The 25287-nt window shown below is 46.1% G+C and overlaps 1 protein-coding gene across 7 annotated transcripts in view; it reads left to right on the top strand.

Annotated features, from left to right (window-relative positions):
• Positions 1–25287, top strand: part of FOXN3 (forkhead box N3) — a 390992-nt gene that overhangs the window by 337597 nt on the left and 28108 nt on the right. For 5 of the 7 annotated variants that reach the window (XM_078054092.1, XM_036085498.2, XM_036085503.2 and 2 more), the window contains one exon: positions 22027–22092. The exons of 1 other annotated variant lie outside the window; for it this stretch is intronic. In XM_078054092.1, coding sequence (XP_077910218.1) covers positions 22027–22092 — 66 coding nt within the window. The remainder of the gene's footprint in view (positions 1–22026; positions 22093–25287) is intronic. One more of the 7 variants, XM_036085505.2, reaches the window with a different exon arrangement.

The raw sequence follows: 25287 nt of genomic DNA, 5'->3' as shown, positions 1-25287 counted from the left end.
TGGTCACATTCCTTGGATCTACTCTGACTCCTCCTCTTCCTGTGCACAGCTACACCTCAGAGATACTGCAGGTTCCGAACGTTCCAGACCACTGCAATCAAGTATTTCAACAAAGTGACTCAAATGAATTTTGGGGTTTCCCAATGCATATAAAGGTTACATTTACACTATACTGTAGTCTGCTAAGTATGCAAAAGCATTATGTCTTAAGAAAAACAACGTATACGCCATAATTTTAAAAATATTTAATTGCTAAAAACGCTAACCATCCTCTGAGCTTTTAGCAAGTCATCATCACTGATCAGAGATCACCATGGCAAATAGAATAATGATGAAAATGTTTGCAATACTGAGAGAATTACCAAAATGTGACACAAAAACACGAAGTGACCAAATGCTGTTGGGAAAATGGCACTGATAAATTGCTTAACTCAGGGTTGCCACAGACCTTCAATTTGTTAAAAAAAAAAAAAAAAAAAAAAAAACAGCAGTAACTGTGAAGCACCGTAAAAGGAGACATGCCTCTCTGTGGAAGACACTGCGAGGCTCAGCTGGATACCTCACCTAGGACGTACTTAGATGCTCAGGCAAAAAGAGACTGAGGAGATCCTCCTCCTCCCGCCAGCCCCATAAAACATAGAAGCCTGGTCCATCTTTGAATATCTTTCTGAAATTGTATCAGTTAAAGATTTTATTTTTTAAGTAATCTCCACACCCAACATGGGACTCGAACTCTAAACCCTGAGATCAGTAGTCACACGCTCTACCAACTGAGCCAGGTGCCCTGAAATTGTATCAGTTAAATAGATCTGAGCTTCCTGGTTTCTCTCTTTAAAAACAGAGCTACAGAATGTAACTGCTTCAGGCTGGTTATCATTTAACCAACTGTCCCTTCGCCCCCCCCATGGGAGGCAAACAGCTCCCTTGGTCCTCTTCAGTGATGTCCTGGTTCTGTGGTCTGGGATACAGGGCAGGGGATGGCAAGTGTTCTAAGTGGTTAAAAGAGAAAGGGAGGTCATACAGGGAATTAAGGACTTAAAAAATTGTTAAAAGAACCGGAAGAGGAGAAGCCAGGCTGGCCTTTCAGAAATGATTTCCAGAATCCTATAGAACTAACCACCAGAGGCTGCTGTCATTGCAACTATGGCGTCCAGTGGGGTTTGGTTTCTAGTAAGAGCTCGCTTCCTGGTCTGCAGAGGGCCACCCCTCACTGAATCCTCCCGTGGCCTTTCCCCTGTGCTCCTGGGCATAGAGGCATAGGACAGTTTTTCTTCTCTCTCTTCCTATTCTTCTAGGACCACTAATTCCATCGCGGGGGCTCCACTCTCATGCCCTAATCTAACCCTCATTCTTTCACAAAGGCCGCATCTCCAAATACCATTACATGGGGGGTTAGGGCTTCAACGTAGAAATCTTGGGGCGGGGGGGGATACATACATTCAGTTCTTAACAAACAAGCATTTTTCTTAGCATTGCAAAAGCTTCAAAATTATTTCAAACCAAAGAATCATAATTCTTTCTTAGAGGAAGGGGAGAGCTTTTAGTCCTGTCCTAATGATGCACTCTGGGGTGAGACTTCCATCTCTGATGGGTGGGTGTAAAGCCTGTGATTCTTACCCTGTTCTGTATAATCCACCCCAGAGGGAGCTGGATAAAAGCTATGGACCTTTCTAGGAATGTCACAAAATACCAGTGTTTGCGTGCACTTTCTGCATTCAACCTTCCTAGGGACTGCCCCTCCTCTGGATGGTTCTTGTTCAGGGTTCAGTGAGCAGCTCTTTCCTTCCTCACAAACTGCTTGTGTTCGGGTGGTCATCCAGAAGCCAAGGTGTTGCTGATCAGGTCCCAGGGCAATAAATGAGATTCAGTGGCTGGAGCTCAGAACCGTCTGTCTGCGTTCACTGAGAGAGAATTGGTTTGTGCGGTTGCGTACACCGAAGCTCTGATTGGGATCTTTCCTATTACCTTTAGTTAATAAACATGACCAAGATGACTTGGCCACTTTGGAACATTGAAGATTGTGATAAAAATGAATTTACTCGGGAAGCTTAATCTCCAGACTTGCTTCAAGTTTGGATTCTCATCCTTCCAGCACTGAAAACTGCAGAGAGAGATACGTGCAGAATGATATCAGCTGACTGGGTGGGACATGGGATATTCCAGATGAAAGGTAATGAAATAAAGGAAAGAATCAGTTGAATTAACAATTTTATGTGAAATGGAATCAATAAAATTAAGCCCACTTTGGATTCATTAGCTGTTCTGTTTGGGGTTTTGGCTTTTTGCAAAGTGCTTAGATGGAGAAAATAGGCAACTAGAGAGTGTGAAGATATGTAAAACTTAATTGTGTTCTGTGGTCCAAACTGTATGGTTTCTTTGGAGAATATAATGAAACAAAACGGAGTAAGCCGAATTGGCCACTCAGCAGATGCCAGGGTTTTGTGATGTGGAAGGAATGTTTTGCTTTTAAACATGCTCAGTCTGATGAACCACCACAGGAAGGGGCTGAGCTCACAGCACCCCTCTTTTTAACCCTTTCCATCACCAGGTGCTGGGGCCATGGCAAACGCACAGCTAAATGAAGTGAGCAGTTCAGAACCGAAATTGAGGAACTGATGGTATTTCATTTGTGGCTTGTTATATGAATTAATGTAGCAAATAACGCTTGGGGATAAATATGGTGGAAGCTGATGTACTGAGGGGGGAAGCAAAGCTCTAGGAACCGAGCCATTTTATGTGACTAGGATGTTTGAGTTGACAAGGCTCCGCTAGGTGCTGTGTCAAGCCACAGTTCTGGATCTGTGACATAAGGGCAAGTACTTTGCAAAATCCCTGTGAAGCATGGAATTGGAGTTTCTGAGCCAAGTAGCTGCGTGCAGTGTTTCAAGAAATAATGTAGGGCGCCTGGGTGGCTCAGATGGTTAAATGTCTGCCTTCGGCTCAGGTCATGATCTCAGGGTCCTGGGATCGAGTCCCACATCAGGCTCCCTGTTCCTTGGGAGCCTGCTTCTCCCTCTGCCTTTATCTCTCGCTCTGTCTCTCACGAATAAATAAATAAAATCTTAAAAAAAAAAAAAAGAAATAATGTAAACTTGAAGAATTTACCACTGAAACATTCCCCCGCACTCATGACAGTGGTAGAATGAACTTTTATCAATGCATTTGCATTGGTATATCACGCAGTGACTTTACATTGAGATGCAAATGAACTGGTCTCAATTAAATACCTTTGTTGTGATGTATTTAGACTTGTTCCTTTGACTTCTCTTACTGAATCAAAAGAAAATAAAGTAGTAAAGTAGTATTTCTTCCTAGTGACGTGCCTATAAAAACAGGAAGGCAATTATTCTTTTATTTAACTCTGGTTTTGGACACCTCTGAATAGTCGTTAAGTTTTTCTTTTCTGAATAGAGGAGCTTTTACAAATATAGAGAACCATAATTCACTCCCAGGCTGTTCAATTCAAGAAAACTACATTGGTTTAAAAAAACAACAACAACAACAACAACACTCTATTTCTCAGGGCCATTTATGTGAAGCTCATGCCTCCAAGCGAGAATTGTCACTCGGCTGTGTAAATGTTGTGACTTGACGCTGTCTTATCCATTTGAAACTACTTTTATCAAACTTTGGAATTTTCGACCCCTTTTTACTGCCAGGAAAAGATTAGCTGGTGCTGTACCATCCCTCTTTCCAATTTTTCAAGCATTGGCTGGGGATTTAAAATACTGTTGGAAGGAACTTGGCTGTTTGTCAGGGTTATTTAATGACTCCTGCTGAAAAGTGAAGAAGCTATGCTCCTGAGGAGTATGAGAGACACAGATTAGCTGCTTGGGCTTTGTGTTGGAAGCAGGAACTGAAATTAACGTGGCCACCAAGTAAGGCGCTAACCACAAGTTGGTCATAAAATGTTCTGTGAGTTCCTCACCCCATGATTTTCTGCCATTGCTTCTGTTTCCCCTCTATCTGGACCTGCCTCAGGCCTTTCATCTGTAGGATGATTTCCGAGGGTCTCTTTTAGCTCAAGAATTCTGTTATTCAGCACGGAGAACTGAAAGCAGTCCCGGTGGGTTTTATTTCCCCGCAAGACGATTTGTTATGTATAATGATTCGGGCTATCTAAGCTAGAAATACTGCTAGGTGAGGCCAGTTAGGAGGTGTAATAAAATAGCAATAAATCCAAATTTTTAAAGTAGAGTCGAGTCTCTCTGCAGCAACTTTACAAAACACCCAAGTGAAAAAATGATCCGGAATTGATCTTTTCCACTTTGTCCTTACATGGCTAATTAGACAGGAGATGCGCGTCATTCCTAGCATTTTCATTCGAGTGGTTGCTTTTGCCTCTTTGCCGTGGTCAAAGAGACAGTGTAAGAGCTCTGGCTAGTCCGTGTCTACTTAAAGAAATAAAACGTTTCTCAGTGAAAAATGATAATTAGTAAACCCCAAACAGATCGGAGTTCAACAGGGAATGAGCATGGATGCCCGACCTCGCAAACTGCCTGGGGACTCCGGCTGCCCATCACCGTGACAACGGGTGGGGCCTGCACCCGCCTTGTATGTGCTTCCCAGCGTGTACGCAGCGCCGCTGCAAGAGGTCAGTTTGGGTACTATGGTCACATTTTAAAAAGAGAACCGTAATTATGACCTCTAATTATGTACAGTTATGCCTGCTGAGTTAAAGATAATGGCGCCTCCTGCTTGGAAGTATAAGTTAATTGCCTTGAGGGGTCAGGAGGGTGCTGACCCCTTTCCCCACCCCGCGCACACCCCCCCCAACCTCAGCCAGGCATGCACCATAAGACAAAGTAAATTGGGCCTGCTGTGCTTTATCACGCTGTTTAAGCATCAGGTTTAAGCACTGTTTAACTCTTAGTCCTGCGGAAGGTCAAATTTAACTCGTGTTCAAGAGGGAGATGAAACTTCAGTGAGCCTAGACTTAGTTAGCCTGGATTCCCCGGCGGCCTTCTGGGAGCCCAGCATCACCTGGAGCTCCGTGTCATGGGCCATATTTTTGTTCATAAAAGAGCATGTTCCACATCTGCTGCAGTTGGTCTGGTACATTTTACCATTGTTTTGGGGTTTTTTTTCTAACTATTTAAACTTTTTATTTGGAACATTTCAATATACATTGCAAAGAATAAAACAATAAACCTCTGTCACCTTTCACCCGACGATCAGTAAATCCTGGCCAGATGTGGTGCATCTGTACTTCTCCCACCACCTTCCACCCCCAAGTAATGGGGATTCTGGATATCCCTAGATATTGTATCATTTCTTCTGTATATATTTCAGTATATAGCTCAAAAAGACAAGAAATATATATTTAAAAAGAAAAAAAACGGTCACGGGGTGCCTGGGTGGCTCAGTTGGTTAACCATCTGCCTTTGGCTCAGGTTGTGATCCCAGGGTGCTGGGCTCCCTGCTGGTGGGGAGTCTGCCTCTCCCTCTCCCTTGCTCCTCCACAACACCCCCCGTCCCCGCTCATGTGTGCACGCACTCTGTCTCCCAAATAAATAAAGTCTTTTTTAAAAAAAAAGCACAGTCACAGTATCAATAACACACTTTAAAGTTTATAATAAATTGCTTAGATCTTAAAAGTTCTCATTACAAGGGAAAAAAATTGTAACTGTGTGAGGTGATGGAAGTTTATTTTTCATTATTATTTTGCAGTATATATCAAAACATGTTGTATACTTTAAACTTACACAACAATGTGTAAGTCAGTTGTATCTCAAAACTGGGGGAAAATAATTCCTTAGTAATTCATCAGTGTTTACTTTTCCCCAGTTGCTTGTAGGGTTTTTTTATTTTTTAAGATTGATTTATTTATTTGAGGGAAAGAGAGCATGCGTGTGCACAAGTGGGAGGGACAGAGGGAGAGGGAGAAAGAATCTTCAGCAGACTCCATGCTGAGCGCAGAGCCCAACACGGGGCTTGATCCCACAACCCTGAGATCATGACCTGAGCCTTGGTCTATCCCTTATGTCTCTTTCAGTCTGTTGACTCCCTTCCATACTTAACTGTCCGGTCTGTCATTTTTTCTCGCCGCTGCTGCTGTATAAGAATTTGGGTTATTCTGTAGAGTTTCCTACAGTCTGAATTCTGTGGATTCAACTTGTGTTGTCATTTAACTTGTTCCTTTGTCCCCTGGATTTCCTATAAATTGGGTATTAAATCCAGAGCAGGGTTTTTCAACCTTGGCAACTGATGTTTAGGGCCAGATAATTCTTTGCTGTGGGGGGGGCGTCGTATACATGGTAGGACGTTGAGCAGCGTTTCTGGGCTCTGCAGCCTAGATGCTAGTGGTGCACAGACCCAGACACCAGGCACAACAATCGAAATACCTCCAGACATTGCCAGGTGTCTCCAGATGGAACACTTTTTGGGGGGCAAGATTACTTCTAAGTGGGGTTTATACCTCTGTCAGGTGATACATTGTATCTGCTTGTTTCTTTTTTGGTGATTTTTTTTTTTTAAAGATTTTATTTATTTGACAGAGAGAGACAGCAAGAGAGGGAACACAAGCAGGGGGAGTGGGAGAGGGAGAAGCAGGCTTCCCGCCGAGCAGGGAGCCCGACGTGGGGCTCGATCCCAGGACCCTGGGATCATGACCTGAGCCGAAGGCAGATGCTTAACGACTGAGCCATCCAGGCGCCCCTCTTTTTTTTGTGATTTTAACAGCTATTGGTTATCACTGCTTAGATAAATTAATTCATTAGGGGCTTAATCATTCCTTTTTCATGTATTATCTAGAATACTTTTTAAAAAAAGATTTATCTATTTATTTTAGAGAGGGAGAGAGAGAGAGAGAGAGAGAGCATGTGCCCCCAAGGGAGTGCCAAGGGAGAGAATCTCAAGCCGACTCTGTGCTTAGCACAGAGCCTGACTTGAGGCTTGATCTCATGACCCTGAGAACATGATCTGAGCCAAAACCAAGAGTCAGATGCTCAACCAACTGAGCCGCTCAGGCTATATAGAGAAATATCTCCTCAATCACTTAGCTCGTTCAGGTATATTTCATATAAGAAAGGCAGAGCAATTGCTTGTTTCTTGCTTTCATCAGTTTTCAAAGAATGAGTCAGTTCCCTAGCAATTCCCACAGGTTTTTTAAATATCATTACAAACTATCGGGTGGAAGCATTTTTGATGTATTTCAATTTAATGCAGTTACCACCTTCATAGGAATTCAAACCTAATGGAGGGCCCGCAAGTAGGTTCCTAAGTCCTTTAGACATGAAGTCTGTAGACTTCGATAGTGTCTTCATTTTCTAGTGCAACAAGGTGCTCTGGGCTTATTATGTATATTTCCTGCTCCAGACCAGTTTCTTTTAAGTGGGAAATGGTAGAGACTACAGTCTGTTGCCACTAGTAATTTTAACCATGTAGTTCTTCTGTTTGCTGTGGATCTCAGACTCTACCCAAATATTTGTAGCACCCTGATAGTATGTATAGCTTCTTAGATGAGTTTCCAGACTACTCAGAAGTACATCCTGTTTGCCTATAACCCTAAGCCCCTCTGGAGACTAAGACTAATGTTTCTTTGGCCTTTGAAGTTAGTGTTGCAGGCTAGACCACAGTACATGGAAATATTAAGCCTGAGCTAACCACAAGGAGGCCTTTGTGGTTGATCGTGTGGTAGGTTCTAGAAGTAGCAGAGCCTAGAAACTAATCAGTTACCTAGGAATGAATGAGACATCCTTGAAAGCCCATTTCTTGAGGACCAGAACACCCTTGATTGAGGCAAGCTCTTGATCAGGTCTTGACAGTCTGGTAGAGTTACTGTCTTTATACTTTGCCAATCCTCTCTGGCAGCGCAACAAGCGAGAAGAGGTTCTTCCTGGTTCCTTTTCATTCTACTCGGATACCTGAAGTTGTGGCTCACTCTAGAACGTGTGGCCACCGGCGGCCCTCCGTGTATCTTCTGCTCTTGAAGCCAGCATCCTTCCTAAACTGAGAATCCAGTGACAAGAAGAATTCCTCCTTTTTCCCAGAATGCAAGTAAGGCAGGCTTGTTAGAAGAGAGATCTTGTTCCAGAAGGTGAATGGTCACCAGCCTCCCACAGGGACTACAGAGAGGGGTAAGAGTGCCCCTACTGACAAGGGAGGTCATCTCTTTGACAAGACGCTATGTATGCACAAGAAATGATTAGAAGATAACCCAAGGTGGGTTACCGGGCACAGTGGGAGCTCTGGGTGTCCGGGGAGGGAGAGACCATTGGGGCGGTTTGCAGAGGAGGCTTCACGGCGGAGTTGAATTTGGCAGAGCCAGACACCGCCTGTCCCCACGCACTTGGGCGTAGCTGCCAGCACCCCACGAACCCCCACCCGATGAGTACGGTACCAGATGACTAGTTCTAGAAGTGATTTGGAGCCTTCTCGGCCAGGAGGCACCAGGTAGGTGCTCCCAGAGGGGCGAGGAGCGCTGCTCAGAAGGGGGATACGTGGGGTTTTAGTTCCTTCAGTCCATTTTGCCATCGATTCTATCATCTACGCGCAGAATAGAGCAGACTGCATGAAAAATAACTTTCTAAGAAGACTGTTGAATATGTGGGTTTAGTCGCAGGTGAGATTGGCTCTGTGAAGAGCATTTCTGTTTAAAAAGCACGAACCTTTTAAAAACCAGTTCTTTTTCTTACCTAGGAGGAGCAGAGTGAGAAATAAATACGGGGGAAGGGGAGGGACGAAGGCCTCCCAGCATTTTCTCTCCATCATAATTCGAGCCAAAGCCCAGATTTCTGGGGTGTCTCTTGTGCACCCTGGCTTGCCTCCCTGCACACGCACATTCCCTGGAGCAGTAATCATCTGGGAGGACAGCGGGCTGGTGGCACTGGCTTAGCTGTGCCCGCCTGGCCTCTAAGGGTGGGCCGAATGCCCGTCGCCAGGAGTCTGTCAGTGGTAAGAGCTTGCAGAAACAGGCTTTTTGGGTTTCTTCAGAATATGAACTGGGAAAGACTGGATATGCTTAAAAACAGATCGTCAGTTTGATTTCCCCTCTCCTCCTCGACCCTCCCCAAAGCCCTTACTTTGAAAGGACAGTGGCCACTCTGCTCTCTGGCACACCCGGAGCCTGAAGACTCCCAGGCAGGCCTCGGGCTTAGTAAGAATAAGCTGAACCCCTTCCTAGAAGAGTCTTGCAAGGGTGGGAGAGCCCCAGGTGCCAGCTTGCTGGCAGTCGATAGACCTTCCCTCTTCTATCTTCCGATAGTCTTTGTGCGGTTTTGCTTGCATCATCCTTGCTGGAACTTTCGTCCTATTGAAAAATGAAATATGCCTCTCATGGTAAGGGAATGAACTCAGTTGCTCTCACGAAGTAACCTGATCCACCAGCTTGTTGGGCTGGCCTGCAAAGCTGTCTCCAGATGGGTTTGTCCTTGCTGCAGCCCCAGTGGGAGCCGACCTTCCCCGACCACACTGTTGCCTTTTGTCACTTTTACCTTAAAAGTCTACCCAGGTCTGTTAATCATACTGTCTGGTGATTGTCATCTCTCTTGATTTTTTTTTTCAAAAACAGGTGTGCCCCAGACATGCACTGAAAACCTTTACTTGGCTTAGCATTTGTAGTTCTGGCATGAGTACATAGCATCTAGAAGAGGACATCAGGCTTGGCCTGAACTCATCTCTTTTAAAAGCATGCTTCCCTGACCAAGCTCTTGCCCTCAGCACTTGGGCCTACTTTATTCCACATTATACTCACTTAGTATTTTTATGTACGAGGTGTTTTAACCACTTATGCTATGGGGCTGGAAAGTAAAGAGCTCAATTTTTTTTTTATTAAACACCCCCCCACCCCCCTCACCCCCAGAAAGGGGAACCCTTCAAAGTAGACTCCTTACAACCACAGTACTTGTTTCAGGGTTGCAGCCGTTCCTAGAAACTGTTCTGGAGACTTTTGTGGGGATTGTCTTCAGAACAGATTTCCCACTCGCCCACCAGAAGATCAGCTTATTGCTTTATGGTTAGACTAAATTTTAAACCCAAGCTAATCATTCCCAACCTCCTTACCTTTGAGTTTAGGGCTCTTCCACCCTTAGAGAATGTTGGTATGTCCTTCAGGATTGGGGCAGGCTAGGCTCCTCCACATTTCTCTTCCAATAGCACCATGGTGTGCTTAAATTTTGTTGAGTGGGAAACTTAATCCTTTTATGTTGGTGATACCTTTACTTACAGCCTTAATCTTGAATCTGTATGTCCATTTTGAACTGGGTCTGAAAGGAATTGCTGATTATCAGCTTAATGATACTTTTTGTTCTCAACAATGGATGGATGATGCCCATGTGTCTTTGTAGGCAACTGAGTATGCACTATTCAGTGGAAACAGAATTAATAGCCATTATAATATTACAGCCTCCTCAGTGTACCCACTGACTCTGTAACCCCTAAAAGGTTCAGGACATCCCGGGAGCCAGGTTTGAGACAGACAGAGGAAGTTACCCTGTAGGATAAAGGGAAAGTGCTTTGTTGGTGCTTTATTTTTATTTTTCAACTGATATATTTCATAATGTAGGTTGTTTCTGAATAAATGTGTTTCAGAGAACTACACAAAGGTTAAAAAAAAAAATACCAAGCACCAGATTTGCTTTAATCTTTTTTTTTTCCTAATGTATTTCGGGGGCGGGGTGGAGAGGATTAGACCAGAAAGCATAAAAGACTAAGCATTAAAACTGAGGCCCAGACAGAGCTCAGTGACCAGTAATCCTAAGAATCAGCAGCCGCAGTTCACTTTGGAAGAATAGCCAAGGGGATGGACTGGCAGCATTGAACATCATTCCCTATCAAGGACCATGCTCCAGCTGCCCAAAGGCAGGGCCGGGGTCCTCCGTGAGGCATATATGGACTGCAGTAAGAATTAGGACCTCCAAGTCTGTGATGGGAAATGTGCTTCTGACTCCTTTGGTTCCTCTTTGTATCTGAAGCTCAGGTCTCTAAGGGAGAAAGAGTTGGCTTTCAAGGCCCCACTTGCCCGCAGGTGTCAGTGGGATTGTGTGTGTGTGTGTGTGTGTGCACGTGCATGCGTGTAGGGAAGGGAGCCTGGTTGTATCTGTATTTCCTTCTGATCTCTTGATAAGATGCCCCAAGCAGGATTTAAATAACTATGTTTTAGTAGTAAATTCTGACTTTCATTGGGAGCAGGGTGGCCAGAAAGCCACTTGCTTTCTGAGACCTAAAGGCATACAGAAGTCCCCTGCCTCCCTGGTGCACTCTTGATCAGCTTCCCGCCCTGGGGCCCTCTGGACGGGCAGAGACCTCCTGACTAGCCAGAGAAAAACCTGAAGACAGTGATGTGAGCCTTCAGCCATCCTGCCCTGCCCTTCACCTCCCTATCGCACTCGGCCTCCCCAGAGCATGACTTCCTGTGGGTTGGCTTCATTGTCCATTTTCTCACACCACACTGTGGGCCAGGTGCTGGTTCTGCTGCCCTCCGTCTCCCTACACGTGCAAACCTGGCAGACTGGTCTCCCCTGTTGGCCACAGACACAGGGCACGGGGGTGGGGAGAGCCGTTCTGGGGCCGTGTGTCTGATTCAATATGGCAGACGTTTGTGCAGAAGGCACGGGCTAAGCTTCAGTTCTAACGTGTCTGTCTGATGACCGTCTACTGTCAGACCTGGGAAAACCAATGCTTCCATGGCCCCTTGTGAAATTCTTGTGAGTCAGCGTAATACATACATTCCCAGACAAAGTGAGCCTTGTGTTAGGAGTTCTCCCCTCCAGTTCTTTGTTGCTTGTGTCTTAGGGAAGAAGGCAACTGCAAGGCAGGCAAGCAGCTGATTTGCGCCTCGGAATTCTGATGTCAGGGTCCTGAGCGATTGTTACTGTCACTAACACACCTGCCAGTGTCACTCCGAGCTGGGACCTTTGCTTCTGGAAAAAGAGGCTTTGCACGTCTACCCAGTTGAAGACAGACCTCATGGAAGATGCCGTGCAAGTGGAAATATTCACTTGTCAGCACCAGCAAGCCTGCGCCGCCGGGTGGGGGCCAGGCTGCCCGGAGAACAGCTAGAGCTGTGGGAGAGAGCGTGCCGGGGTTGCCTGCAGCCCTGTGACCTTGACTGGAGGAAGGAAGTGGCTTCCAGGGTGGGGACTGGGCAGGAATGGATCTTCCTGTCGGTGGGGAGAACTGGTGGTTGAGAAAGATGAGCTAACAGTGTGGAGAGGGAAAAGAGGGCTAGAGATGGGTGCCCTGGTGCCCCCCAGTGCTCTTGCCAGTGGCGTGCCCTGTCTGTCCTCTGGTGCTCTGACTGCCCCGCCAGCTTTTGGTTCCTGCCTTGGGGATCTCTGGGCCTGGTTCTGTCACGGGCTTCTCCTCTGACATCCTTAACTGAGACCTGAGTGTGGCCATGTCTCAGGGCTCTCGTAAGAGCCCCCATTCCAGGTGCCAGCTCAGTGGTGGACTTTGGCTCCATCCCTGGTTCAAGAAGCCAGGACCAAGCAGGAGGTTATCAAACCAGAGTCTAGAGGGCTTCAGCATTAATTCCCTGTACTCCTCCCTCCCAGTGTCAGAAGCCCCTTTCCAACGTCCCCGGATGTCTCCTCTGCCCCTGGCTGTGGGTTACAGCTTCTCTGCCTCTCCAGGGAGGCAAAAATCAGAGAACGCAGTAAGTGGACCTACAACTGAATGAGGTGCCAAGGGAAAGGCACCTGCAAGGAATATAGTTTCTCATTCACCTGCAAGACGTTAAAAAAAAATTTTTTTTTTTTTACACCATCACAGACAAGCAGCTGCAGCACAGATTAATCAGCCAAACAGAACCAAACCAGAACTCCTTCCTTGCCTCTTAAAAAATGGTTCTGACTCCTAGGACAGAAGTCATACCCTGTTCTGGGTCTCCTGTCACCTTTACCCTGGTCTTCAAGTTCTAGAATTTTAGACCCTTTGTACTGTTACCCTGGATCCATATGGTTCCTTTCCATTTGCTCCCAGGTGGCTGCTAGAAAAGATCCCAGCAACTGGTCACAGACATTAAAGAGGTAAACATGCATTCAGTAGGGAAATTCAGAGTGTTGGATAAAAGAGGTATTGGAGTGGCGGTTGCCAGAGGGACGGGGTGGACCCTCCTGTGCCCCCAGGAAAGGGCTTGGAAGCACAGATTTGGAAAGGTAGACGATGAAACGCAGACCTCTCAGGAGCGCAGAAGCAAAGGGGACATTTGAATGAAGACACCCAGCAGACATCCAAGTTAAAGCGTTTCTTGTTGTCCAGAGAAAACATGCAGGAAGCATCTGCCGGGCGGAGTGTCAGTGAGCTTGCTTTTACTTTTCAGTGATTGACTCAGAGAGAACCCTTGTCATCTGACTCCCAGCCCAGGGTGCACCCTGAGCTCTGTACTTAATCATCCAGAACCTTTTCCTCAAATCCCCTTCCGCATGAAATGGAATTGGGGCAATAAATGGGCAATTTACACAAGTTAGAAAGAGAGCTGACTTGGATAAGTGCGTTCCTAATTCGCAGAGTTGATGGTGACGCTGCTCCTCAGAGCTGATACATCCCTCCTCTAGAGTTCACCAGTCACTGCTTTTAAGCTGAGAAAGAATCAGATGTGTGAATGGGAGCCTAATAATACTTCAGATGCACTTATTGATCATTCATCCCCTCCCCCCTCAGCTTAATTTAGATTCTCTTTTGTTGTGAAAACAACTCTTAGGTTCAACTTGCTTGTTAGTTTCAACTTGCCTCATTTCTTCAGAGTAGCAGGAGTTTGGGGTTTTCTTGGACTCCCGTTTTTTGGAGAAGGGACACTCTTGGTGTTCTCTAGCTCAAACTTCCATCATAAAGATGATTTTTAAAGTCACCACTTGGAGTCAATCTTTGCTTGAGGTTTTCATTCCCTAAAATCCCATCCGTTGTGAAGGTTGTCCACTGGGCTTTGTGGTGCCACTTCCCCACGCCCCCATGCCCCATCTGTCTGTGTGAACCCCTCAAATGTTTGCATTTCCTACCCATGGTGAATACTGCGTCTTAAGAACCTTTGGCCAGGGGCGCCTGGGTGGCTCAGATGGTTGGGCGTCTGCCTTCGGCTCAGGTCATGATCCCAGGGTCCTGGGATCAAGTCCCACATCAGGCTCCCTGCTCAGCGGGGAGCCTGCCTCTCCCTCTGCCTCTCTCCGTCTCTTATGAATAAATAAATAAAATCTTAAAAAAAAAAAAAAAGAACCTTTGGCCAACAGGGAAGTGAGAGAAATATTCAGGATAAATGATCTCAGTAGATCTGCCAGTGCTTCCCTGAGCTGCTACCGTTGAGATCAGAAGCTGCTGTTGGAGATTCCTTGATTGATTTCAACAGTGGCCAAAGAGTGCCACGCCCTACTTCGGTGGTTTCAGCCACAAACATGGATATCCTTTCTCTTCACCTAGGCCTAGGGCCTTTGCAAAAAGGAAAAAAGAAAAAAGCAACAACAAAATAAATTTCATATCCATTTATTTTTGATGTGTACTGTTTGAGATCATTTGATTCAAAAAAACTGCTTTTCTTGACCACAGCACATGTACATGTAAGCTTAGTACAGGGTTTGTCAACCTCAGCCCTGCTTACATCTTGGACTGGATAATTCTTCATGTGGGGGGCTGTCCTGTACACTATAGGACATTGAGTAGCAGCATCCCTGGGCTCTACCCACGAGATGCCAGGGGTACCCTCCACTCCTGCCCAGTCATGACAATCAAAAATGTCTCCAGACACTGTCATATGCCCTGGGAAGGAAGAGGTTCAAAACTGTCCCTGATGGAGAACCACTTACTTAGTAATATGGCATGTGCATAAATGAAATCAGGCAGATCCAGAATCCCCCCCCGCCCCCCGCCCGGAAATGTATACCTTATTGGGATTTTTTTTTTTTTTTTGCTTGCTTGTTTATTTTCATCTATTTCTTGTCTCCTTGGCCCTGAAAGTTATCCCAAGTATTTTTTCTCCATTTTCATGGATTAACCAAATACTTTCGGATGTGTCACTCATGCAGAGTTGCAGAAAGTGGATAAAGATATTTCAAAGCAGAGAGATCTAGTGATGTTACAGGTGATAACAGACTTCTGGGGAGCACGGTCATCCTCAGTGGACTTCTTTGGATGGCGTCCATATGCCCTTGATTTGCTACTACTAAAGTAAAGTGGTTCTTCACCTTTCCTACACAACAGACTCCTCTGGTGAATTTTTGCAAAACTCCCTGTGTCATCTGGGGTGGGGCCTGACTTACGGTTTTCTGGAGTTTCCAGGGGATTCCACCGCACATCAAGAGGTTTATGCCCTGGGGCACCTGGCTGGCTCAGTTGGTAGAGCATGCCACTCTTGATCTCAGGGTCATAAGTTCAAGTCCCACATTGGGCCTAGAGTTTACTTAAAAATGAATGATTTTTACAAAAGTGTTAACTTTCTTTAAAAAAAAAAAAGGAGGCTTATGCCCTGTAATCATCATCATCATCAGCCTCAGACAGCTGTTGGATAAGCCATACATTAATTTGTTCAACAGCTATTTATCTGGCACCCCTATGTTCCAGGTGCTGTTTCAGGTGCTGGGAATACAGGCTGCAGGGGGTGAGTCCTGCAGTAGGGCTCACTTTCTGGTGGAGAATGCAAGAGAATATGAATACTTTGGTGTGTGCACTTGATTGAAGGAGCATCGGGTCCTTCTGTCCCATAATTTCTGTCCATTTGTGTGTCATCTATTGTTTGGTGGTTTCTTATGCTTCTTGAATCTATTTTATTTAATTATATAAAGATCTTTCACCTTCCTGTAAAACAGTTCAGGTATGATGGGGATGTAGCAGGCAGAAATAAACACGTTAGACCTATGGACAATTAAACCATTTCTAAGAGAATCATTGGTTGTAATTCTCAGGCTTCCCATATGGGAATCTGTTATCATTCTGTTAGATCGGTCAGCTCAGTGATGCTAAGGATGGTGCTCACATTTTGCAGCAGTCTAGGGCCACGAACCAGGGGCTTCCACCTGTCCTTTGTGTTCTTAGTTTGTCAGGATAAGGTGGTCTTGGCAGTCACTTCCCTATGACCCCACATCCCAGAGGAAGGAGAGTGAATGCAGACAGCAGCCGCACTAGGAATCCACCAGATGCCCACATCAGGCCAGATGGATTGCTCAAAGCAGACCCCGCAGATGCCCAGAATGACAGGTCATGGCTTTCCAGAAACAGTAGGGTATTCCTCCAGCCTTACTAAGAGCGTTCGCTTTCTCCAAAGGCGTTGGAACAAATAACACCATTTGGTAGGTGCTCCTTGGAGTCCATAGTTCTGGCAGCCACTAGCTGGAAAGGGAAGAGGAAGTTGGGGGACTTTAGAGGCAGAGTAACTATGTGGAATGCGGTAAAAAAAACCCATCTGTCCCCTCCCAAGTCTGCAGCCACCCCCCACCATTTTAAAAGAAATGAATTCCATCCCAGCAAAATTAAAGTCACCCGTTAATTAGCCGCAGACCCAAGACTTGACCCGAAGAATCCTCGTGCCTTGACCAGTTCTTTTCCCATCACACCCCCAGACAGAAGGCCTCTTCCCACCTCACCTCGACCCCATCCCTGTGCCCCAAAGAAACCCATCTCTACATTTTGGGAAAATGAAGTGCAATATATATCTTTTCATCTAAAAAGCTGAACCATTGATTCTAGAAACTTTGTTACCTACTCCTCTCTCTATAGCGTAATGTAATTGTGTATGTACCTTCACAAGAAGAGGATTTGAAAGCATTTTTGAGATGTGTGGCCTTTTTTTTAGTCTTGTACTGCCGAGAGGAGGCAATGTGATAAGACAACCACATTAAAGACGAAAATTGAAATGGGACGCTGGGAACTGGTCCAGAGGAGAAGTAACATTTGTTACTGAAACATGAGCAGAGGAGGAAATCTTTTTAATCCGGGTTTGAGATTGGCTCCATTTTAAGGATGGTCCTAACTTCACGAAGCATCCACGATGGCATACTTGTTCTACTGAATTAAGCAGTGGTAAATGACTTGGGGTTTCTGTATGAGGATGCTGAATTAGGTACTTTGGGAAGACTCTCCTCTCCAAAAATAAAGAGGGTAATGCTTCTTTATTCTCCTGTACCCCTCACCCCAGTTCCCCAGGGAGGCAACATGTGAAGGATACTCCTGCCGGGTGGATCTTCATTCCTAGAAAGAGTTCCTGACCAAAATATCTTCCTCTTGTGCTGATAAGCTGGATCGAACAATTTGGGGGGAAGAAAACCTCTCTTTTAAGCCCGGAGAGAATCCCGTGCAGTCATCCCACTGCTCACCCTCCCCTGCATCTAGTCCTGGACCTTTTTCCTTCAGAAGCAGCCGTGCCTCCAGAGCAGAAGCAACCCCTCGCCCCCAAACAGTTGCCTCGTCTCCTAAAACCCCTCCGGCCAAAAAACTCCACGACCAGTGTCCTTGATCAAAAGTGTCCTATTCAAAAGCTTCCATCAGAAAGCCTCCCTCATGCCTAAAGATGTAAGCCAACACTGACCTCTCCTGACCGTGGAGAAAGGACTCTTTCAGGTGTGCTCACAAAAAATAGCAAGTAGGGGTGAGCCCCAGCGAGGTTGAGGAAGTAAGAGCTGTGAGCAGGCAGAGAAGGGAGGGAATGGGCCACGCTGCATCCTCTGAGGGAGGGGGACGCGGGGAAGGAGAGGGGGTTTGCTGTGCTGAGGCCGTGTCTTTAGGGGCTCAAGTTTGGTAGGGAACAGCAGCGTGTTAGGCACAGGTTCCAGATGTTTCGTCTTTGCTCTCCCAATAGTCTGCAGCCTAAAGAAAAGAGGATGTCAGTCCAAACAGTGTGGCTTGTTTTTATGCATGAAAAAGTCACCACAGAAAAACTTTAGACAACGTGCACGCATCTGAAAGGTTGCCAAGATGTCTTATCTAGTGAAAACTTGAAGAAAAAAAAAATGCAGAAAAGTATTTTCCACATAAACCCCTTTTTTAAAGAGTCGGTACGTGTGCATGAGTATAAATACCTCCCATTGGTGAGCTCCCCTAAATGTCTGTATTTGTATAGCCAACTTCTGGACATCTGTAGGAGAAAATGTGAATCTGGGAATGGGTCTGTGGGGAAGACATTTATTTCTCAAATTATATCTACCTCATGTATATTTTTTTTAACGCACTACCTTCATATTTTCTTAAAAAGGGAAGAAAACTAAGAAATAATAGGTAGGTGAATAAGCATTGTAGCATCTCTTTGGAGAGGAGAGACAGCAGATTGTCAGCTCAAGCACACACAGGACGTCAGGGTGTGGTGAATATAAGGACACGGCAGGTGTTTAGCAGCAGGTCCTAGAGAGCTTTTTCCATAGAAACGTGGCTGACCAAATCTCTCAGGCTGCCTGGGGTTCCCCCAACCCACCTGTAGCCCAGGCAGGTCTTTCTGGTGTTGATCTGTAATAGGAGGTCTGTGCTTCACCAGCCTACTAGATGAAGAAAGTTCTGGTTAATGAGTTCCATTTTCATTTCCTGTAAATCTGAGTATGGAACCCAGATAATGTTACACTAACGCATGAGACTCAAAAAGAAGCTGCTCAGGAGGGAAATCTTTGCAACTTTGGGGTAGGCTAAGATTTCTTAGTTGGGGCAAACAAAACCCAATTGAGTTGTAAAAGAAATTCATAAATTGGACTTTATAAAAATGTAGAACTCAGCTTATTAAAAGACACTATTAAGAAGCTGAATAGATAAGCCATGGGCTGAGAAAAAAATATATCTCACAAAGGACTTCTATCCAGAATGTTTAAGGAACTTTACAACTTTACAATTGGGTTAAAGAACCCAATTAAGCAGTGGTCACAAACTTGAACAGAATGTTCACCAAAGAAGATACACCCGTGGCCATTAAGCACATTAAAAGATGCTCAACATCATTTGTCATTAGGGAAATAAAGATTAAAACCACAGTGAATGACCACTACACAGCTGTGAGAATGGGGAAAATTTTAAAAGCTTGACAGTTTCAAGTATTGACAAAAGTGTGGAACAACTGGAATTCTCATACATGGTCCAGCCTCCTTGGAAGAGAGTTTGTTGGTCCCCTGTAAAGTTAAACATGCTCTTCCCAGCAGTTACCCAAGGGAAGTGAAAACATGTTCACCAAAGATAGATGCAGAAGCTCATAGGGGCTTCTATAAGATCTCAAGCTGGAAACAGCCAAAACGTCCATCTATAGGCGCATGGGTAAACAAAGCATAGTTCTGTCCAGACAGCAGAATATGGCTCAATAATGGAAGGAATAAGGAATGAGCTGCTGGTGCCCCATCAGAGAGAGAAAGAAAGCAAACCAGGATTTGCCCCGGGCAAGGGCAGGTAGGACTGCAAGGGGTACAAGGAAACTTTGGGGTGATGGAAATCTGTATCTTGGTTGTGCTGTCTTCATTCTGGTGATGGTAACCCTGGTATAAAATTCATCAAACTGTACACCCGGGAAGGTGCTCCCTGTGTCTCCCTGGGGACTGGGCAGCCCCTCCGTGGTGTCAGCATGCACACAATGAACATAGAAGGACATTTTCTCAGACCATTACACTACACGTGTTTGCTAATTCCAACTGCCAAGGTGTCAAGAGGAGGGCATTGCATGCCTTGCCTTCCCTTCCATTCTGCCCACAGGGCTGCATGTTTGGGCGTATACCACACAGGAACTGGTCCATGCACAATGAAGAGTAGGGCCGTAGGAATTGATCATGAACGAGAACACGACAAGTCTGGGTGTGGCACCTTCGCTAAATGCCTGGAGACCAGCAGGAGGGCCAGGGTGGCGTGGGAATGTTTGTCTGTGGAGGCCTCAGGCATGGCAGGTCTGGTCTGGTGGAAGGAAGGAAGGATTGGGGGACTTGTCCTAAAACGTCCTGTTTTCACTTAGTTGATGTGTTGATCTGGCTCAGCTGGGATGGGGGAGGTGGTTGTGGTGATGTTTTGTGGGTCTGAAGCACTTTCTTTGTTGCCCCTTAGGTTCTGCGAAATTCATGTGGGTGTTGATGGTGCTCTTTTGAAGGTTCTCTTTCTCTTCCTTCTTTCTCCTTTCTTTCCTTATGTCTGTCTGTGGCCCTTTGCACCTTCCTCCTATGGTCCCGTGTGTTTTTGAAGAATAAAGAACCACTTTGTTTCATTTTCTGGGGAAATAAATAGGAAAAGACTCCTGATTTTTTTTTTTTAACCTGTATTTCCTCTTGTTCTATCCCCATCGAACCTCCTGGTGGTTGAGGGAAAGTCTGGGTAAGAGTCACCTGGGGAGGTGGGGGCCATGCAGCCAGGCCAACCCTGGGTTGCCCGCCATACTTGTGTTCTTGAAGACGGTAAGGAACCTTTGCTCTGCCGAGAGCCAGGTGTGTTTTCTCAGTCCTGAGAGGGGAAGGGGGTCTTTCCAAAAAGAGGGAGTGGGAGAAGGCCTCAGTCCCTCCACAGCATCTTCCAGAAGCTATGAGCCCTGCTTCTTAGCCACAGGCTGTGTGGGGGACAAAGGCACAGGAATAGCAGGAACCCTGGGAGCCGTGAGAGGGGCCTTAAGTCTTTCAGTTCAACTAACATGTATATATATATTTTAATATCAGTGGGGAGCGATGACTGTTTTAGGAATTTCACCCCGGGAGTTGCCAAATAAGTTAATTTACCTGTTTCTCACACAATATACTATTAAAACAAACCTTCACTCCATCATTGAGTGTAAGTAACGGACCTCCTGCAGGCAAAATCGAAAAAGGCCTGTGGAGTAAAGTTCCTCCCCCCACCCCCATCACCTGTTTTTGAGACATTGTCTTCTAGAACGAGCGTCATCCTTATTATTAATTGCTTGTGGGGCTGTATACTGCATCACGTTACTCCCTTGGAATTAAACTGCACATATAAAGTATGAAAAATGTACTTTTTTAAACAGTAAAAAAGTCATTTCCTCGCGTAATACCCAAAGTAAAGTGCCATGGAACCATTAGTAGTAAATTGAATTTTTTGGTATGTAATTTGTACAAAAAGTGACAAGTGTGAGCCCCCCTGTCCCCCCATCATTAGTCACTGGGTTTAGCGGACACCGAGGTAGTAGTCTGCAAGGGCGGGCATTTTGATGTCGACTTCAATTGCACACTTCATTTATTTGGACGGGGCACAGGCGGCAGCTTCTGTCACGAAGCAGCACCGCACTATTAGCGAATTTCGCCCCGGGGCAGCTGGGACGCCGCGCTGGGGCAGATGTTCTTTTCAGCCTATTCAGTGACCATTCTTGGGGGTTGTTTACTGTTGCCATGGCAACTCTCATTTCCATGGCAGCGGCACTGCTGTTTCTCAGAGGAAAATGAATTTAGTTATAAAAGGATAATATTTTTCTCTGTCTCTATATAACCTGCCATCTGTCAACTCGTGGATCAGTAAGGATTCAGAAACCTATTAAGAATTAGAGCAACAGAGTGAGGAGTATTTTTTTTTTTTGGTCCCATATTAAAAGCAGTAATAGATGTGAAAGCCAACATTGTGCCCTCGACATCGTAACTTTAATTTTTTCTTTATATTTTAAGTGCATTTTTTTTTTTTAATGCCTTCACCACCTCTACCACCACTGTGCGCGCACACACAGTCTCGGAAAACATAATTTACATTCTGCTGACAGATGGAAATACCCCGACGTCTTGTGTGTATCTTACTAGATGCAGGTATATTTAGGGCTGTCTCTTGTTGGTGCTGTGAGCTTCCCCAGTTCATCAAAGATTCCTAGAGCTAAACCTCCTGTTGTCACCCCACTCCCCTACTCCCAGGGGAGCAAGCATGGGGCTGCCCAGGTCAGCAGCTTATCAGGAACATACAGTGCCAGTTATGAAATTAGCAAAATGAGGAGGGACCATGCTTTGTCTGAAAAACTTACCAACCTGCCCCTTAAATCTCATTCTAGAATACCTTTCTTCCTCCCAAATCCAAATGGGAAGAAAGTCACCTTTGGGATTAGCTCATCTGGTTCCTGGATTTTTTTTTTTTTTTTTTCTCTGTTGCTTTCATAAACTGTGACTTGCAGGGGGAAACACACACACACCGGCCCTGTTGTAAATAATGTTGTTTATTGGTTGATTTTTCCAGATCCTGACATTGACGCTGCTGGTGCCATGATGCTTTTGAATGCTCCCCCTGAGATACAAGCAGGTTGTGAGTAGATATGTCTATAGCCTACGGCACCATAGTTCGTGAACTTAACCTTCTCACTTATATACCGGGCCATAGGAAGAACTAATGCTCAAGTAGAACTTCCCTGGTAGAATTACTTTAAAACTACGTCAGTGCACAATTACATGCATATGCATACAAACATGCAGCCATGCATATGTGTGAATGAATGCATAGATGTGTTTCCAAGATGACAAAGGTTTTCTGTAATCTCAGGGCTTAAGACTTGGGAGGAAGGGAAGCAGACCCCATAATGAGTCCCAGTGGAGAGAACTTGATTTCTCCTGCACTAGTAGTTCCTGTGAGTTGGTAGTTTCTGCTAGACAAGGCTATATGGGGCCAGCTTAACAGTTTCTAGAAATTTCTTTCCCTTCTGGGACCTCATTAATAGCAGGCTACCATTTTATAGCTAGAGAAGAGAGCTGGCAAGGTGGGTGTGCAGGAGCTCAGAGTGGCCTTGAAATGGACCATGGGTGCCCCCAGGTGTCCTCCCCACCAGCCTTCCACGCTGTCATAGAGAAGGGCAGGCTTCACTTAGCTAAGCAGGGCTCCTGTCTTCACCTTCTGTTGGCCATTGAGCAATGTCAAGCTTGAGACCGCGTTCTTCCTCCCTTGAACTTCTCTTCTATCCACCGCCTCACGTTTTTTTCCCACCTCTGGAGCTAGATTACCGTGATTTTAGAAAGGTCTTCTTCCTGAGTGATGACTTTAAATGGAGAGATCTGTCCCCTCCTCCTACTGACTTGAATCTAGTTCCTCTAGATTCCACACTTCACCCCCAGCCAGAACCCCGTTGGCAGATGGCCAGCTCACTTGCCAGGGTCTGCTCAGGACCTCGCTGCATCGCAGCCTCCCGTTGACGAACGCACTGGTCAGAGATGATAACGTGACACGGCAGACCCCACCACGACACCCTCCAGGGGCTTGTGCCTGCCTGGCTCATTCTTAGGGCTGGGTCTTCAGCTCGTTGCAGCCTCTGGCTCCCTGAGGGCTGCATGGCCTCCTGAGTCAGGGAAATCCCTCATGTTGGAGAACATCCGTTCTTGGGTGCTTTTGTGAATAGCGGACTGATGTGGAATTCCACAGCATCCTTCATAGCCCTCCGTGGGTCACAGCCTTCCCCAGAGCTTTAGGAAATTTGACTCTATCCTTTGTCCTTCCTTCTTTTAAAAGACCCAAGAGATGCGGCCACACATTCTCAGGAGAGACTCATCCCTCTGGCAGGGGCTACCATTACCTGCTCCAAAAGGTGCCAAGTTCCTGTTCTTTCTCCTGATCTAAACTCAGATTACCAGCAATTGAAGTGTTAGGCTGCCCACCCCGCCGAAAAGCACACACCACTGCTAAGTGCTGGTATAACTAGTACAGTCCAGTAACTAGCAGTTACCCTGTGATGTGGGTTTTGTTTTTTTTTAATTTATTTGAGAGAGAGAGAGAGAGAGCACATGAGAGGGGGGAGAGTCAGAGGGAGAAGCAGACTCCCTGCTGAGCGGGGAGCCCGATGCGGGACTCGATCCCGGGACTCCAGGATCATGACCTGAGCCGAAGGCAGTCGCTTAACCAACTGAGCCACCCAGGCGCCCTGTGATGTGGTTTTTAAATGATGTTTGAAGTGACAGAGAAATTCAAAACAAAACAAAACAAAAAACTCTGTTCTCAGATGACATGACAGGAAGAGTACAGACCAGATTGTAACCAAGTTATGGTCTGAAAGGGCTTCCAAAATCAGGTTGCATAACTTGTCATGAGGAAAGCATACTTTTTTCATCAGAGCTGTGCAAGATTCAGCAGCATCTTCCTTAGCTCCCGGCCACTGTACACAGTGATCATTGGCTTCGAGAGATGCTTTTGATGAACCAGAATAATGGAGTTAAGAGAGAAAGAGGCAGGGGGATTGGTCATTAAGGGATTCCCAGCAGCTCCCATAAAAGCCCATTATTACTGAATTCTTGAGCACAGGTAGAAGAGAAACAGGATTGATCTTGATTAGTTGACAAATTAATGGTTTTTAATGTTCTCGTGGCTAAATGAACTTCTCCCCACTCCCTCACTATAACACTCAGACTATAAATAATTATTTTTTCAAGGTATCCGTAGTCTTACTTAACATGAAAATACTGAACTCGAGTTTTGAAAGCTCAGTGTTTATGTGTTGAAGCTATAGGGTCGTTTTTAGAGGTCTTTCTTCCCACCTTGGTCTTAACCACTGTTAGAAATCCAGCCTCAGCCTTCGTGAAGGTGCCACGCCAAGAAGGGGGCTCCAGGTCCTTCCAGGAAGGAAGGAACCAGGAGGCCCCCAAAAGTCATGGAAGGAGAGGCCCATTGGCAGGAGCAGCCAAGAAAATTGATATTAAGACAGGGGAGAGGGTAGGAGCACCATCTTTGTATTCACCTTCCTGTTTGGCCCCAGTCTCTAGTAAAATCCCCAAGTGGTCCAGCTAGAGCCTGGTCAACAGGCCAGAGTAAAGCCCCTGAAAATGGGACTAGGACTGCAGGAAGGAAGTGAACCTGGATTGAGTGTCCGCTGTGTGCACTTGGGAAGCCAGGCAGCCAGCTGCTGGTCAGCCTCCTGGTAAACCAGTCGGAGGTGTGTGTCTCCACGCCCCGGGGCCTTGGTCTTCTCTTAGCATTTCTTGGCTTCACTCTTCCCCTCCCTCCCCTTGTTTTCATTTTACTTGTGTCATGTTTCTTTTCCTGAGATTCGGTGAGTGCCTCGTGTGGCCGCCATCCACCTGCCTTGGCAGCTTCGCCCGAGGCCTGGAAAAAGTAGGTGATTCCTCACCCAAAAGGTTCCGAGGCAGCAGGCCCCAGCCGCAGTGCTGGGGGATGGGCGGCCCGCCTGGTGGTGTTGGTGTGCATTTGTCCTGGTGTGTGTGTGTGTGTGTGTGTGTGTGTGTGCGTGCGCGCGCGTGCGCGCGCAGCCCCCGGCTGGGCTGAGCCGAGCTCTGTTGACAGAGTCTCCTTGTATCCTGCCATTTATACTCCCTCGTTTTCCCCTCCGGGGCTGTGCGATGCCCTGTCTGAACCGAGGCCACCAGCCTAGTCTGTCTGCCGTGGTCATTTCCAGCCGTAAGAGGCTGGCCCGGGTGGTTTGAAAGGCTCTTCCTTTGCCATCGACCTCCGTAGCCGCTCCAATTAAGGTTACCAGATGGCAGCCACTTAGATGGTTTCCTCTCA

The sequence above is a fragment of the Halichoerus grypus genome, chromosome 8 (assembly GCF_964656455.1).
Source record: "Halichoerus grypus chromosome 8, mHalGry1.hap1.1, whole genome shotgun sequence".
Taxonomy (NCBI): domain Eukaryota; kingdom Metazoa; phylum Chordata; class Mammalia; order Carnivora; family Phocidae; genus Halichoerus; species Halichoerus grypus.
This window is presented reverse-complemented; position numbering and strand designations above follow the sequence as displayed.